At 46.7% G+C, this 17,750-nt stretch overlaps 1 protein-coding gene across 1 annotated transcript; it reads right to left on the bottom strand.

Annotated features, from left to right (window-relative positions):
* Nucleotides 1-674: 674 nt before the first annotated feature.
* On the bottom strand, nucleotides 675-16,465 carry C1QBP (complement C1q binding protein). Its single transcript, XM_070932090.1, has 6 exons — nucleotides 16,173-16,465; nucleotides 12,358-12,508; nucleotides 8,534-8,618; nucleotides 4,877-4,972; nucleotides 2,986-3,108; nucleotides 675-1,099 (listed from the first exon to the last, which is right to left on the bottom strand). Exons 1-6 carry the CDS (start codon nucleotides 16,402-16,404, stop codon nucleotides 950-952), a joined length of 837 nt encoding a protein of 278 aa, XP_070788191.1. The 5' UTR covers nucleotides 16,405-16,465; the 3' UTR covers nucleotides 675-949.
* Nucleotides 16,466-17,750: the final 1,285 nt, after the last annotated feature.

Genomic DNA, 17,750 nt, shown 5'->3' with positions numbered 1-17,750 from the left:
TAGATTCTTTGGTTGAGCTGTTTACTGATGGCTCTTTGGTAGTTTCTTGATTGGGGTATTGCTTACTTGATTGTTGGTCTGAAGTTAACCTTGGAGTTAATCTATGCTGATCTGAGTGCTGATTGGTGATGGGAGAGATGCTTGGGTCTTTTTGTTCTATTTTGGGCTGGGTGATAGTCTCTTTTGTCAGATTCTATAGATGTTGTTAATGTCTCTGTGTCTGTTGATGAAATTCCCTGGCATTCTAGAAATTCCCTGGCATTTTTGGACTTGGCCTGGTCTAGAATGGTCACATTCTCCCAACTGAAACTATGGTTAAAATCTGTCTATATCAGGGCTGGGCAATTATGGCCCTTTTATAAACAGTGGACTTCAATTCCCAGAATTCCTGAGCCAGCATGCTGGCTCAGGAATTCTGGGAGTTGAAGTCCATAGGTCATAAAGGGGCCATAGTTGCCCAGCCCTGGTCTATATGTTGTGAAATTAAAGAATTTTCATCATGCATATTAATGTCGATTTTAATATGGCAACGTTCAGTTAATCCAGGTTGAGTTCTGCAATTGGGTAGGAACGTTGAGACTTAAAAGTCTCCATATTATCTGAACCACACCAAATTGGTAAAAAAAGCTAAGCATACCCACACAGTTCACTTTACAATAATAGTTCATGATTAATTTTTAGTTTCACATTATTTATTTTCCTTTTTAAACTGTACAAACCTCCTCAATCTAGTTGACAGCTGGACGGCCTACAGTTGCAAAATGGCTATAATGTCCCATTTCCCCTCTAACCCCCAAGTGGATATAATCAACTCCAAAGAAAAACTTCAATTCTCTCTTCTGTCGTTTCCTGGGGTTTTAAAACTAGAGTCCAGGTTTTGGAGGGCAAAAGGTAACCCACTCTCAAACTCCCTCGAAAGAAAGATTGATCTCCACGCAGCTCACTCAGCCTACTGACATTTGACAAAATGCTTCAGATCTTCAAGGAACCGAATGTACTCTTTGTGCTCCAGGGCTGTGCTGAGTTTCATAAGCTCATCTGCAAATGTATTGTCCACCCCTCGGTCAGCCAAGAAATCCATCAGGTGGTCATACAGGGCCTGGGAAGATTATTGGATATGTAAGAAGACACAAGAAATGCACACATTGTAGAAGGACAGCCATGTCAGTCAGTCTATGGTGGGAAAAACAGGCGTCTCGTAGCATTTTTTCCTCACGAACGTATTTCATTATATTTATTAAATTAAAGTAAAAACCATAAGCTTTTGTGAGCTGCTTTATCAGATGTTTGCTCAATAAAACCTTTTAGAAAAAAAAATGCTATCAGGCTATGCTACCAGACTATTTAAGAAATGGAGACATACTTCTGAATATTTTGCATATTATGAGCCATGGTAGCGCAGTGGTTAGAATGCAGTACGGCAGGCTAACTCACTGCTTACTCCAGGCGTTCGATCCTGACAGAGTCAAGGTTGACTCAGCCTTCCAACCTTCTGAGGTCGGTAAAATGAGGACCCAGATTGTTGAGGGCAATATGCTGCCTCAGTAAACTACTTAGAGAGGGCTATAAAGCACTATGAAGCGGTATATAAGTCTTATTGCTATTGCTATTCTTTTAATAGCTAAGGTGAATACAGGTTTATGGTCAAGTGAAGAATTGCCACTAGTTCAGCGTGGCTCCCTATTGCCAACCTTATCTTGGGTAAGCTAAGCAACACTCAAGAATCCTTCCAACCCTTTGTATTCACATACCATGTTTCCCTGAAAATAAGACCCTGTCTTATATTTTTTGAACCCCAAAATAAGTACTTGGCCTTATTTTCGGGGAGGTCTTATTTTGTGGCGCATGGAGCAAGATGGGGCTTCTCTTGCCATCTTACCTGATTTCCAGCTCTGCGTTTAAATATTTTCAGGGAGGGTGGGGGAGGGAGGCTTATTTTAGTGCATGCGCTCAAAAGCCTGATTGGGCTTATTATCAGGGATGTCTTATTTTCAGGGAAACAGGGTAATACCAACCAATTATACAAAAATATTAGGGTTTTTCAACTTTATAAAACACTCTACAGCAGGGGTGTCAAACTCAATGTCATTGAGGGCCACATCAGAGCTGTGGTTGACCTCGGGGGGTAGGGCAGGCGTGGCCGACTGGGCGCGTGTGGTCAACTGGGTGGGCGTGGCCAGCTTGACGCCACTCCCCAAACGGCTGGCATGTTTCCTCTTCGCATTGGGTAGACCGGGCCAAAGCTACATTGGACTGATCTTTCCTCTTTGCATTGGGTAGAGCAGGATGGCCCCGCGGGCAAGATCTGACCACATCGCAGGCCGGATGTCGCCTGCAGGCCTTGAGTGTGACACCCCTGCTCTACAGAAAGAGAAATCCCTATTTTCTCAGTCTGTCTTAAATTGTGGGATCCAGGATGGGAGGGCCCTTAGTCTCAAGTAGGAATGTTCAATGATTGGATTCACACAAAATTAAACTCTAAACCTGGGCTCAAAAAAATAACCTAGTCACCTGTCCTTTGAGTTGAGCTTAACTCCCAACGACATCTGGACTGGTCTCTGCAGTTTTCTTAGCAGCAACTCAGTAATGTGAACCCAACTATAATGTTCAATCCAGATGTTTTCCCCAAACTATGTTGCCTTTAGGCAAGAGCCTGCTTAGCACAACATTGGTTGGTTCCTCACAAGAAACTGACTCATAAACCATCCAATCTGTTTTAGCCTAGTCTCTCATGTGATGTGATTCCAGCACCTCCTTCACTCACAATACCTGCAGTACACACTTTACACTTTTGTCAACTTGGTACCCTACAGATTTGTTGGAACTGCACCTTCTAGAAATCTCAAGGCAGCCTCATCGTGCTGGGTGGGAGAACTGCAATCTCAGCCTCTATCTGGAGGCTACAGAGTTGAAGAAAGTTATTTCCTATAAACAATCATTCCCATAAAAACTTACACAATGAATTGTGGGTATGAATTCTCTTACCCAGTCTAGAGAATCAGTGTTGAGAGTATAGTTGTTATCCTGCCATTCTGAATCTCCACTTGGCTGGAAACTGACTTCTTGGATGGAAAAAATATCACTTTCTCCTTCTCCGGTGTGGCTAATCTGTTGGGCAGAACAATTCAAATGGTATTGGTGAAAAACCAAGTCATTATCAAGCAACTCAGAATTAGGCCAGGAAGGAGATTATTTACTCCCTATAAATGTGCAGAGAACACTAATAATCTATACCAGAGGTGTCAAACTCAATTTCATTGAGGGTCGCATCAGGGCTGTGGTTGACCTTGGGGGTGGGTGGGGGTGGCTGACTGAGTGGGCGTGGCCAGCTTGATGCCACTCCCTAAACAGCTGACATGTTTTCTCTTTGCATTGGGTAGACGAGGACGGCCTTGAGGGCCAGATCCGACTATATCGCAGGCCTTGAGTTTGACACTCCTGATCTATACAATTATGAAGACTTTCTTACGTATGTACCAGGGGTGGGTTCTGCTTACCTTTACTATCGGTTTGCAGCGGGAGCATGAGCGCAGAAGCTATTGGGCGGAGCCTCCTGCCAGTTTTACTACTGGTTCTATAGAACCGGACTGAACCGGGAGCAACCCACCACTGGTATGTACTTAATTACTGTAACTGTAGCAGAGTGCATCTGCAATGATCTGCACAAGTCAAACTACATGTTCCATTAGAAACATGTAACTTGACATTATAGGACCCAACCATCTGCCCTCATGATTTTTTTTTGGGGGGGGGGAGGAGGGACTTGCATTACACACATCGTGATTCTAGTGAATATCCTTCCATACCACAACAGGCCTATTTTTGCAGTCAAAGAATATCTGTAGCTCAGGGTTGAACTGTGGAAACCTTAGGTGCTCTCTGGGCTTGGTTGTTGGCTTACAGACGTTTCATTGCCCAACTAGGAACATCATCAGTGTAACTCCCACACACACCGTTAACACTGATGATGTTACCTAGTTGGGAAATGAAACGTCTGCAAGCCAAGCTCAGAGAACACTAACACCACTTGTTCAAAAGAAGCTGTTGGTTGTATTAGCAGTGGCTTCATTCTCAACAACGCACACTCTGAGTGAAGATGGGAGAGGGTCACTGGGGAACAAGAAAAGAAGGGGTCCCACTTGTGGGTTTTTCTAAAGGCATATCTGAATGGATGCTGTTGGAACAGAAATCTGGATTAGATGGGTTTTTGGTCTGATCAAACACCCTCCCTTCAAGTTTTTAAGAACTAAAAATTTGATTAACATAAATTATAATGCAAGAGGGAAAAAGAGAGAAAAAAATAACATTTTCCAACAGAGTATATCCAGACTGCCCATTAAATAGCACACTATAATATATGAGCCCTGTGGCGCAGTGGTTAGATGCAGTATTGCAGGCAAACTCTGCCCACAGCCTTGAGTTCGATCCTGACGGGGCTCAAGTTGACTCAGTCTTCCATCCTTCCAAGATTGGTAAAATGAGGACTCAGATTGTTGGGGGCAATATGCTGATATTATAAACTGCCCAGAATGTGTTGTAAAGCACTAGGGAGAGGTATATAAGTAAGTGCTACCGTGTTTCCCGGAAAATAAGACCCTGTCTTATATATTTTTTGAACCCTGAAATAAGTACTTGGCCTTATTGCCATGCATTCAAAAGCCTGATTGGGCTTTATTATCAGGGGATGTCTTATTTTGGGGGAAACAGGGTATTACGTTCCCAAAATCCTTCTTCTGTTGAATTAATGCCAGCAATAATGGAGAAAGCTTAGCTAAAACATCTCCTTCATCACAATCTATTGTTTTATGTTGATTTCCAACCCTGGACTAGAGGACTTCATCAAGAGAAGGCAGAGGGATAAAATGACCACACTCACCTCATCCTCAGGGTAATGGCAATCCAGCACAAGAGTTTGCTTGGTATCATCTTTGCTTACTTCTACAACAAAGTTTGGGGTGGATGTCAGCTCAGGCTGTAGAAGGAAGGCAACAACATAAACCTCAGAACCAACACCACCAACCAAATCGTATTTGATTGCAGCAATCCAGATGAAATTGATTAAACTGTTTCCCGTCCTGTTCTCCTCATAGGAAGCTGCACATACCCGATTCCCTCAAATGCTTCCAGGTCTTGCTGAAATTAAGATGCACCGTGCAGAATTGTGATTTGTATAAATCACTGCAGTGAAAGCAGACTCTTTTGTCTACCATTTCCAGATGCCTATTACAGGAGTCCCCAACCCCCGGTCCATGGACCGGCACCGGTCTGCAGTATGCCAGAAACCAGGTCATGCAAACAAGCAAAGCCCCATCTGCAGGATGCAGGCAGCACATGAAACCACGCCCCCTCCAGTCTGCAGAAGGACCTCACTTCATGGTGCCCAAAAAGTTGGGGGCTGCTGTATTACAGTATATCGAAAACAGGGGTGAAATCCAGCAGGTTCTGACAGGTTCTGGAGAACTGGTAGCGGAAATTTTGAGTAGTTTGGAGAACCAGCAAATACCACCTCTGGCTGGCCCCAGAGTGGGGTGGGAATGGAGATTTTGCAATATCCTTCCCTCAGGAGTGGGGAGGGAATGGAGATTTTGCAGTATCCTTCCCCTGCCACGCCCACCAAGCCACACCATGCCCACCAAGCTATGCCCACAGAACCGGTAGTAAAAAAAATTGGATTTCACCACTGAAAAGCACCTTTGGGACAAGGACTGGCTTCCTCCTCTAAATAGCCCATGATTGGAGAAATGCTGGATCTTGGCTTATTTCTAGGGGCAAGAGAGACCTGACATGAGAGGAAGAAGAGAGAATATCCTTCCCCTGGAGTGGGTGGGAATGGAGATTTTGCAGTATCCTTCCCCTGGAGTGGGGAGGGAATGGAGATTTTGCAGTATTCTTCCCCTGCCACACCCACCAAGACACACCCACCAAGACACGCCCACAGAACCTGTAGTTTAAAAATTTGGATTTCACCACTGATCCAATATGTCATCTGCATCAATGTCACTTGTACAATAAGAAATAACACAAAAAGCCGCATTGTGATTATGCAAATAATGCTGAAATAAACAGATGCAACATACAATTAAGTAATTATTGTCACAAAGATAATGGATGATCTATTGTACTAGGCATGTCCAGACATGAAGTTGGTCTATTTTCATTCTTTATACTGCAGAAACGAAATCAAGCTATGTTTCTTTATGGTCTACATTGAATAAATTATTAAAAGTCTGAACTACAAGTAGTCCTCAACTTATGACCACAACTGAGCTCAAGATCCTTGTTGTTAAGTGAGACATTTGTTAAGTGAGTTTTGCCCTATTTTATGACATTTCTTGCCACAGTTAAGTGAATCACTGCAATTGATAAATTAATAACCCCATTGTTAAATGATCCTGGCTTCCCCATTGACTTTGCTTGTGAGAAGGTCACAAAAGTTGGGACACTGCAACAGTCATAAATATGAGTCAGTTGTTAAGCATCCGAATGTAAATCACGTGACCACGGGGACGTTGCAAAGGTCGTAACTGTGAAAAATGGCCACAAGTCACATTTTTCAGTGCTGTTGTAACTTTTTTTTTTTAAATAAAGTTTTTTTTTTATTTGTTAAGACAAACAAACATTTAGTACATCATTCATTTCTTCCATGTGACATTTCGGTGTTATCTTCAAAGATTTCTTCTCTTCTCTATCTCTTCCATCTTCAATCTCACCAAGTCCATTACAAAGGTTTTCCATTAGTATAATATTCTAATTACAACAATTATTTTTTCCTCAATCTCCTTTCAAACATAAATAAGTTTTAAAAGAGATTGAGGAAAAAATAATTGTTGTAATATAAATATCTCTTTTCTAACCAATAGTAAAATTTATTCCATACCTGTTGTGACCCTGACTCCTGAGCCTGTCCTAACAGAGGAAGAGGACTCAGAAGGTGATGGGGAGGAACTGATAAGGCCTCCCTCTTCAGGACCCTCCTCTCTGGCAATGCCTCAGGTTCCATCCAAAGGGCAAGAGGAACAGCATGGGATATGCCAGGAGGAAAGTATATCGGAACAACAACAGATAGGGAGCGAGGATGATGAATCCTGGCTTGATCCCTGGCAGCGTCAGAGGGAGAAGGCTTTGTGATGGTCAAAGTTGAAAACCTGAGAGTCACATCGCGTTACCTGAAGTCTGAATTGGACCTTGGCCAATTCTTGCTTCGTGGATTACTTTTTGCTACTGAACCAGACTGAGGAGAAACTCTCTCTCTTGCTGACTGTGAGTGAAAACTGACTTAGCAGGCATTTCGCAGTTTACTGCCAAAACCCTTATCTGCAAGGGTTTCTAGTCTGATTGCTTAATAAAATCTTGGCAGGCGTGCCTGGTTGTGTGTTTGCCTGTGTGGGGAAGGGGGACAGAACAATACCTTAACATATTCTGAATCCTCTCTTTCCTTTATCATCATAGTTAATCTATTCATTTCTGCACAATTTAAATTTTTTTACAACAGTGCTGTTGTAACTTTGAATGGTCACTAAATGAACTCTTGTAAATCGAGGACTACCTATAATTGTATATTAAGATTACAGCTTTTTCGAGTTCATTTTCTCACCAATCTACACACACATTTTTCCTATTTGGATTGTATCATTACTATCGTGTGCCTTTTATTTGGTTTGTTGAATTCCATTTAAAAAAATGAAAACCGAATAATTTTAAAAAGTCTGCAAAATAGCAGTCCATGAAATCAAGATGTTATTGGTCATGCCCATTGTTTTCTTTTAATAACCTCTTATCCTGCAGCAGTTTCAAAAGTATAATTTATTATGAATGTATGCAGAGAAATACTCTCCCTTCCAAGCAGTACAATGTAGCTCCTGGTAGCGTTGCAATGAAGAGGACATGGGGTGAAATTCATCAACTTCATTGAGCTATAAAGGTAACAGTAACAAGAGTTGGAAGGGACCTTGGAGGTCATCTAGTCCAACTCCCTGCTCATGCAGGAGATCTGTAATAGGGATTCGAACCGCCGAACTGCCGACCTTTCTTATCGACAAGCTCAGGTCACCTGCTTTTGACTAGGACCGTGATGGTGAACCTATGGCACGCGTGCCACAGGTGGCACACGGAGCCATATCAGTGGGTACGCGAGCATTGCCCTAGCTCAGGTCCGGCATGCATGTGCGCAATGGCCAGCTTATTTCAGGCCTTCTGGGCCCACCAGAAGTCAGGAAACAGGCTGTTTCTGGCCTCTGGAGGGCCTCCAGGGGGTGTAGGGAAGGCTGTTTTTGCCCTCCCCAGGCTCCCAGAAAGGCTCCGGAGCCTGGGGAGGGCGAAAAACTGGCCTACTGTGCCATCGCATGCCAAAAGTGGGGGGAGTTCGGGGGATGGGGCGCATTGAATTCCCCCCGCTCCCCCCCGCTTTCGGCACGCGATGGCAAAAAGGTTAGCCATCACTGAACTAGGATCTTTCACAAGAACACAGATGCTTCACTCATTGTCTACACTGCTGAGTCCTACCCTGCTCCCAAACAAAGGAACTTTTCTTTACCTCAGCCTCTTGGTCCTTCTGTTCTTCTGGGGGTTCATCAACACATGGTGGAATGCTGTTATTAACATTGAAGGAGACAGTGATCCTAGGGAACAACACAGCCACAATTAGCAAACCAAGATCAATGCAGGAGAGCAGCCTCGACTGTAACACGTGGCCTCCAATGCTTCTAATTTCTCAAAAAACTGTAATGCACACACTGACCCAGCAAGAAGATCAAATGAATCTCAAGAAGAACACAAATTGCATCAGTCTGAAGCCCTATGAATCAATCCTTAAAATTTAGTCACCATTTTGCCAATGTTGTTACATTTATTTGTTTATTTAATTAATTATTTATTATTCCAATTTATATACCGCCCTTCTCCCGAAGGACTCAGGGCAGTGTACAGCCAAAATAAAAGCACACAAATATAAAATTTAAAAACTATTTAAAAGCATATTAAATAATTTGGCCCAGCTATTCAAATAAAACACGCGTTTTAAAATTTTAAAAAATTAAAAGTTAAAAAATTAGGCCAGCCCGACTTGTTGGAATAAAAACGTTTTGAGGGCACGGCGAAAGGTGCGCAAGTCGGGAATCCTCTGTATCCCGGAGAGCAGTTTGTTCCAGAGGGCAGGTGCCCCCACAGAGAAGGCTCTCCCCCTGGGGGTCACCAGTCGACATTGTTTGACTGAAGGTACCCGAAGGAGCCCCTCTCTGTGGGAGCGTACTGGCTGGTGGGAGGCTATTGGTAGCAGCAGGCGGTCTTGTAAGTACCCAGGTCCTAAGCCATGGAGCGCTGTGAAGATGGTAACCAACACCTTGAATCGCACCCAGAAGACCACCGGAAGCCAGTGCAGCTCGCGCAGGAGAGGTGTTACATGGGAGCGCCATGTCGCTCCCACAATCACCTGCGCGGCCGCATTCTGGACCAATTGGAGCCTCCGGGTGCTCCTCAAGGGGAGTCCCATGTAGAGAGCATTACAGTAGTCCAGGCGGGAAGTGACGAGGGCATGAGTGACCGTGCGCAAGGAGTCCCGGTCCAGAAAGGGACGCAACTGGCGAATCAGGTGAACCTGATAGAAGGCCCCCATGGCCACAGCCGTCACATACTCTTCTAAGGACAGCCGTGTGTCCAGGACACCCAAGTTGCGAGCCCTCTCCGTGGGGGCCAACGACTCATCCCCAATAATCAGCGATGGCATAAGCTGGCTATACCGGGACGCCGGGAGCCACAGCCACTCAGTCTTGGAAGGGTTGAGTCTGAGCCTGTTCCTCCCCTTCCAGATCCGCACGGCCTCCAGGCACCGGGACATCACGTCAAGGGCATCATTGCGGTGGTCCGGGGTGGAGATGTACAGCTGAGTATCATCAGCGTACTGATGGAACTTCACCCCGAAACTACGGATGATCTCACCCAGCGGCTTCACATAAATGTTGAACAGAAGGGGCGAGAGGACCAACCCTTGCGGCGCCCCACGCACAAGGCACCTCAGGGTCGACCTCTGCCCCCTTGCCAACACAGACTGCGACCGGTCAGAGAGGAAGGAGGAGAACCACCGCAACACGGTGCCCCCTACCCCCAACCCCTCCAACCAGCACAGCATGATACCATGGTCGATGGTATCATAAGCCGCTAAGAGATCTAATAGGACCAGGATAGAGGAACAGTCCCTATCCCGAGCCCTCCAGAGATCATCAACCAATGCGACCAATGCTGTTTCCGTGCTGTACCCAGGCCTGAAACCCGACTGGAACGGATCTAGATAGACAGCTTCATCCAGGTACTGGGGAAGCTGTCGCGCCACCACACTCTCAACAACCTTCGCCACAAAGCGGAGGTTGGAGACTGGACGATAATTTGCTAATACAGCCGGGTCCAGGGCAGGCTTCTTGAGGAGGGGCTTCACCACCGCCTCTTTCAAGGCAGAGGGGAGGAAACCCTCACTCAAAGAAGCCAGCCTTGTGTAATCTCCCGGGAGGCCAGCACCAACCAGGAGGGACAAGGGTCCAATAAACATGTGGCCACGCTAAGCCTGCCCAAAATCCTGTCCACGTCCTCAGGAGTCACTGGGTCAAACTCCTCCCAGATAACATTCTCAAGACCCACCTCCATCACCCCGTCTGAACCTACCCAGTCAGAGTCCAAGCCTTCCCGAATCTGAGCGATTTTGTCATGCAGATATTGCACAAAATCCTCAGCCCTACCCTGTAAGGGGTCTTCCCTCGCTCCTAGATGGAGCAGGGAGCGGGTCACCCTAAACAGGGTGGCTGGGTGGTTATCTGCAGACGCGATAAGAGCGGAAAAATAGTCAGATTTTGCCACTCTTATCGCCACTAGGTAGGTCTTAATATGAAACCTCACCAGTGTTCGGTCGGATTTGGAACGCCTGGCCCTCCAACCACCCTCTAGGCGTCTTTTCTGGCGCTTCATTTCCCTCAGCTCCTCGGAAAACCAGGGAACCACACGGGACCAGCACCGGGTCAGAGACCGCAAAGGCACGACATGATCCAAAGCTCCAGCGGCCGCCCTATCCCAGGCGGCCACCAGGTCTTCAGCCGAGTTGTGAGCCAGAGCCTCAGGGAATGGCCCAAGCTCCATCTGGAATCCATCCGGATCCATCAGGCGCCTGGGGCGGAACCACCTAACCGGTTTCGCCTCCCTGCGGCGGGGGGTAGTGGTACAGAAGTCCAGTCAAAGGAGTGAATGATCTGACCATGACAAGGGCTCAATAACTAAGTCCCCTACTTCTAGATCATTCAGCCACTGACCTGAGACAAAAATCAAGTCCAGAGTATGTCCCCCCATGTGAGTAGGGCCATGAACTAACTGGGTCAGGTCCATAGCCGTCATGGAAGCCATGAACTCCCAAGCCGCTTCCGACATTTCACCGACAGATGGCAGGTTGAAATCCCCCATGACCTAAGTCTGGGGGTATCAACGGCCACCCTGGCTATTACGTCAAGCAGCTCAGGCAGGGCCGCTGTTATGCGGCAGGGAGCCAGGTACACCATCAGCAGGCCCATCTGAACCCCACGGCCCCACTTCACAAGGAGGGACTCACATCCAGCTATCTGAGGTACAGTGGCCTCCCTCGGACCAAGATCTTCCTTTATACATACTTATCAGATCTACTGATCTGCAGCAGTCTGATTCCGAATTATCAATTTTGCTACGTATGTACAGTATGCAAGTACCTATTACTCTATAAGCCAATGTGATGTACCTATAATTATTCTACTAATCCAGGGGCGTCAAACTGGATTTCTTCGAGGGCCGAATCAGCATTGTAGTTCTTTTCCATGGGCCGGCGGGGAGAGATGGAATGGACGCCTCCTGCAGCATCCTGCTGGCCAAAATGGGCTGCAGGGAGGCCCCAACACGCAGCCCCCTCTGCCCCGTTTTTGGCCTGAATGGCCTCCTGCAGCACTTTTCCGCCCAAAATGGGGTGCGGGGAAGCAGCACGTGGCCCCCTGCACCTCGTTTTCAGCCTCCCCAGCCTCCAGCAGCACTCTGCCAGCCAAAAATGGGCCGTGCGGGGGCCTCCTGAGACGGCTCGCGGCCCATTTTTGGCCGGCAGAGTGCTGCAGGAGGCTGGGGAGGCCAAAAACGGGTCGCAAAGGGGCTGCATGTGGCCTGTTTTGGCCGGCAGAGGCACCGGTCCTTCAATATTTCCAGGCCAGCACTGCGGGCCAGATTTAAGCACCCCGCAGGCTGAATCCAGACCACGGACCTTGAGTTTGACACCCCTGCTCTAGGTTATATAAGCAATGGACTTTCTCTTTCCCCCTTCACCACCCATGAAATCCAGAAACTACCCAAGCTTCTTGGCCCACTTACGTTTCCCCAGCCACTTTCCGTGTGAGCTTGGCCTCAGTGCCATGAATGTCCAGCTCCCACCCTCCGGACATCTTCGGCAAGGATTTGTGTTTCTGGATCTTCTTCTCCTCTTTGATTTCATCATTTAGAAACTCAGTAAAAGCCTTGTCACCTGCAGATTGGAAAGAACAGCAGCTTGTTCATTGTGTGCATCCAAAAAGCACTTAACATAGCTAGTGTCCCAAAGGTGCTTTTTCAAGAGGCAACAGGACTTTCTCATTTTTATTTTTTTTCTTTCTTCTCCACAGACAATATAGCTACTGCTACTTCCAAATCAGGAACCCCACAATGACATTTATATTATTAATTACTAAAGCATTGTACGGTTTGATCACAGCAGATTCCCCACACCAGCTAACCTTGGTGAATCCAGAAAAATGTTAAGCAGTTTTGAACCTGATCCTAATTTCTGCTGCAGATAAAACTTGACAGCAAAAAATGCTGAAAGGTGTCCAAGAGACCACAAGGTTGCCAAGAAATGAAACACTTATTTTTACCATGGGTTTGGGCTCAAAGGAGCTTACCATCAATAATAGACATAATAGAAAATAATAGTTCAGCAAACCTAGGCACAAAAATCTCACCTAATCTTCTATTCTAGGTTCAAGTATTTAAAAACATTGGGTTCACAAAATTTTACTATATAATTTGTTATTTGGGACAAGATTCCCACGAATGCTATGAAAATAGGAATCTCAAATCATTATCTATCCAATTTATAATGTTTTATTTTTTTATTTTTTGAGCAATTGTTCACTGTTTTACCACAATTATTCAGGCCAAGATGCATCCAATTGTAGAGGATATTCCATACTGGAAACCATAGATTTGCACAAGGAGATTACAGAACTCCAAATGTTATTTTTTTCAATCCCATTCCAAATAATTTATAGTATGGAATTCATCGTCTTCGTGGCTGACCAATATCAGATTAAGCTTTTCAGCCATTGTGCTTTTCACAAGAGCTTTAGATCAACCTTCCCCAACCAGTGTGCTCCAGAAATATGCAGACCACATGTCCCAGAATTCCTGGAGGGAAGGACCTTTGAATAGACTAGAATAGAATTCTTTATTGGCCAAGTGTGATTGGAGACACAAGGAATTTGTCTTTGGTGCATTCGCTCTCAGTGTACATAAAGAAAAAAATAATACATATTCATCAAGAATCATAAAATACAACACTTAGTGATAGTCATAGGATAGTAATAAGCAATCAAATCATACTAGGAAATAATAAAACAATATACATTGTAAAGATACAAGCAACATGGTTATAACCATAAGTGGGAAGAGATACTAGGAAGGATGAGAATAAGAATAGGAGTTCTAGAAAATCTGAAGAGGACCAGACTGGGTGCCTAGAAGAAAATAAGATTTTGCTTGCATGGATGATCTTCGGTTTATGCTCTCTCCTCCCACCCCCCACTCTCCCTTGCAGCCCATTTCCCCTTAATTAATTAATTAATTAATTAATTAAATGGGCATGATCTCTGTGCGTGTGTCCTTGAATACCAAAGCTTTCTTTTTGAAAAATGAAAAAAACCCTTAGTTTTTCTCCTTTTGGGTCAAACTTCATCAACTTTAAGATGGGTGGACTTCAACTTCCAGAATTCTCCAGCCAGGCCAGGCCCCCACCCATCCCCATCTTAAAAGTTGCTGAGGTTGTGAAACACTTCTCCAGGGTAAACTCTTTAAATTTGTTGCACTTAACATTCTCCCTGTGAGGGGTGTTGACCACTAAGTATGGTAACTATGGTTAACTCCTGCCTTGCTTCCCAGCGATCCATGCACTTGAGCAAAAGAATCCAACTCTTTTGAAGACACTACAAGCCAAGAGTTGATCTTTGTTTACATTTTGAAAAGGGGAGGGAGACTTTCACACTGAACCCATTTTGGGTTGCAATGATACATGGGGGATGTCTCATATTCAACCTAGGGCCGTGATGGCGAACCTATGGCATGCAGAGCCATATTGGTGGGCACGCAAGCGTTGCCCTAGCTCAGCTCCACCACGCATGTGCGCACTGGCCAGCTGATTTTTGGGCCTTCTGGGCCCAACGAAAGTTGGCAAATGGGCTGTTTCTGGACCCCTGAGGGCCTCCGGGAAGGTGGGGATAGTTGTTTTCGCCCTCCCCAGGCTCCTAGAAAGCCTCTGGAACCTGGGGAGGGTGAAAAAACGGGCCTACCAGGCCAACCGTGCCATCACATGACAAAAACGGGGGGAACATGGGGGGGAGGTCGCGCACGAATGCGTGGGGGGGGCAAGGCGCATAGAATTATGGATATGGGCACACATGCGTGCGACCACCCCGCACTCCCCCAGCTTTTGGCACGTGATGGCAAAAAGGTTAGCTGTCAGCCTCCGCTTTTACTGCTTTGGCTGCCATAAGAAACAGGAGGGGGGAGAGCTAGGGGCCTGGAGGAGGGAAGTGTGCTGGAGAACTTTGGAAGAAACGAAACTGAATCTTTGAAGCTGCTATCGGGTCAACCATGACCCGTGGCATTCCTGATTGATGACACTGCCAGATGTGCTTCCACCTGACCCTGGGAGACCTTTGGATTGGATGATTTAGGATGGACAGTGGGAGGGGATGCTTTCTATATGCACTTTTCGTGCTTATTGCCTTTAATTTCAGCTTTCCTTGGTTGCCTTCACTTCATTTTCTAGTAAAAGTACCTTTCTCTATAAACATGGAGTTTAGGTCATTCTTTCCTGTCATTCCATCACTGACTTAGGGTTTTCAACCCTGGCAAGTTTAAGATCCCATCGACCTGTGCGCTCCCACAGAGAGGGCCTCCTCAGGATGCCATCAGCCAAACAATGTAGGCTGGTGACCCCCAGGGGGAGGGCCTTCTCTGTGGGGGCTCCTACCCTCTGGAATCAGTTGCCCCCTGAGATAAGGAGAATCCATGATGTTGTGCCCTTAAAACCCATCTTTTCCAGCAAACCGGGCTGGCTTAAGAAGAAACTTTTTAAATTCTTTTAATCGGTTTGTGATTTCTTAATTTCTGGGCCAAATTTATATATGTTTTTAACTGTTTTTAATATTTGTATTCTATGTTCTTATTTTGGCTGTACACCGCCCTGGGTCCTCAGGGAGAAGGGCGGTATATAAATTGGAAATTAAATTAAGATGGATGAACTTCAATTCCCAAAATTCCCCAGCCAGTATGGGGGACTGCGGCATCCTGGGAGTTTGAAGTCCACCCATTTTAGAATTGCCAAGGTTGAGCTGCAGGCACATGGCGTCCCTTAATGCCCGCACACACCTTGATGCCTGAAAACATCGCCTTGCGGGGTTGCAATTTGCGCCTACCGAGCCCCGGGCTATTTTTACACAAATTTCCAGGCGTCTTCTCCAAACTCGTACCTGAGGGCCTTCCTAGGCAAAGACGCATGGAACTTCCCCCCCACCCCACCCCCACGTACCTTTGCGAGACTAAAACTAAAGAGAGTCCTCATTCGCATCGAGCCACGTGAAAATTAACTGAGGTTTAACCTTGGAGCACCCGCATCCTTAAAACCTCCTCGAGGGTCGTTCCCCCCCCCCACCCGTGATCCCGATTCTTTGAATCCTCGCCTCTATTCTCCAGCCCCACCTTTGAGACCTTTGGAGGTCGGGATCCCCTTGCCACACCTCCGATCCTGGCGGAAAGCAACCCCCGACAGGGATCCAATGGCTCCCTCCAGATCCGCCGCGCCTTACCCCAGGAGCCCGGTTGCTTCCGCGCGCCAGGAAACGGGAGCGCTGGCCCGTCTCCCCCTTTTCTCTCACCTTCGGTATGGAGGCCGCCGCAATTGCAGGACACGGAGGGGAAGCCTCTCCGCAGAAGGCCGGGAAGGCCTTTCCCGGAGCCGCGGAGCACCCAGAGAGAGCGGGTGAAAGGCCGAGCGGCCGCAGCAAGAGCGGAGCGATGCGCGCTGCTTGCCTGCAAAGGCAGGAGCGGCAGAGAAGAGCGCGCGGCGGCGGCGGCGGCGGCGGATCGCAAAGCCCGGGCGACCAGCATGGTTGAAGGCCGGAGAAAGACGGAGCGAGGCGAACTCACGTGGGGGAAGCCCGGAAGGAAGGAAGGGAGGCGGGGGGAGAAAGGAAACCGAGGTCGCTAACCCAGACTCCGCCTCCTCGATCGTCCCTCCTCCTTTGAAAGACAGCGCCGAAAGCGCTTTTTGGGCACTGGGGCTGTGGGGAGCGGCGCGCCCTGCACGGCTGGTTCTTTTGAGGATGCTTTCGGGCTGGAAATGCTGGGCTGCAGTTCTGGGTTTCCATCCGCGGATGCCTCGGGAAGCCCAGTTTACGAAGGCGGGAGGGGAACATTCCCCCCTTGTCTTTGGCCGAGTGTCTTCAGAAATAGAGGAGCCCCGTTTTTTTTTTTTTATTTGATTTATATGCCGCCCTTCTCTGGAGACTCAGGGCGGCTTACAATGCGTTAAGCAATAGCCTTCGTACTTTTTGTATATTTTATACAAAGTCAGCTTATTGCCCCCACAATCCGGGTCCTCATTTTACCTACCTTAGAAAAGGATGGAAGGCTGAGTCAACTTTGAGCCTGGTGAGATTTGAACTTGCAGTACTTGCAGGCAGCTGATGTTAACAACAGTGCTTTAGTCTGCTGTGCCACCAGGGTCCCTCATTTCCTGAGGGACTCTCCTTTGATAATTACCATGGTAAAGGTTCCCCTTGCACATATGTGCTAGTCGTTCCCGACTCTAGGGGGCGCTGCTCATCTCTGTTTCAAAGCTGAAGAGCCAGTGCTGTCCGAAGATGTCTCCGTGGTCATGTGGCCGGCATGATTAAACGCCAAAGGCGCACGGAATGTTGTTACTTCCCACCAAAGGTGGTCCCTATTTTTTCTACTTGCATTTTTTTACGTGCTTTCGAACTGCTAGGTTGGCAGGAGCAGGGACAAGTAACGGGAGCTCACCCTGCTGAACTGCCACACTCAGCATCTTAGCCACTGAGCCACCGTGTCCCTCAATTACCATGGCACATCGAGTAGAGTGGAGTGAAGAGAATAGGAAAGAGAGAGAAAGAATTGGCCAAGTGTGATCACACACACAAGGAATTTGTCTCTCGTGCATAAACTCAGTGTAAATACAAACAACAAAGTGATAGAATAGGTCATAAGATACCAATAGGAGAAGGCAGAAGGAAAGATGATGAGGAAGATGAGAAGGATAATAGCAATGCAACCTACTACTGTATATGGGTAAATATCTTTAAGCCTAATATAATGCTGTGGGAATTAGGTGTTCAGCAGAGTGATGATGCTTAGTTGTTTGGGCATGCAAATTTCATGTAATTCATTGCATTGGCCTTTGAAGTATCTTAGACCAGCGGTTCCCAAACTTTTTT

The sequence above is a fragment of the Pituophis catenifer genome, unplaced genomic scaffold (genome assembly GCF_029215685.1).
Source record: "Pituophis catenifer annectens isolate HBS135680 unplaced genomic scaffold, rPitCat1.0.hap2 SCAF_1, whole genome shotgun sequence".
NCBI classification, from domain to species: Eukaryota; Metazoa; Chordata; class Lepidosauria; order Squamata; family Colubridae; genus Pituophis; species Pituophis catenifer.
This window is presented reverse-complemented; position numbering and strand designations above follow the sequence as displayed.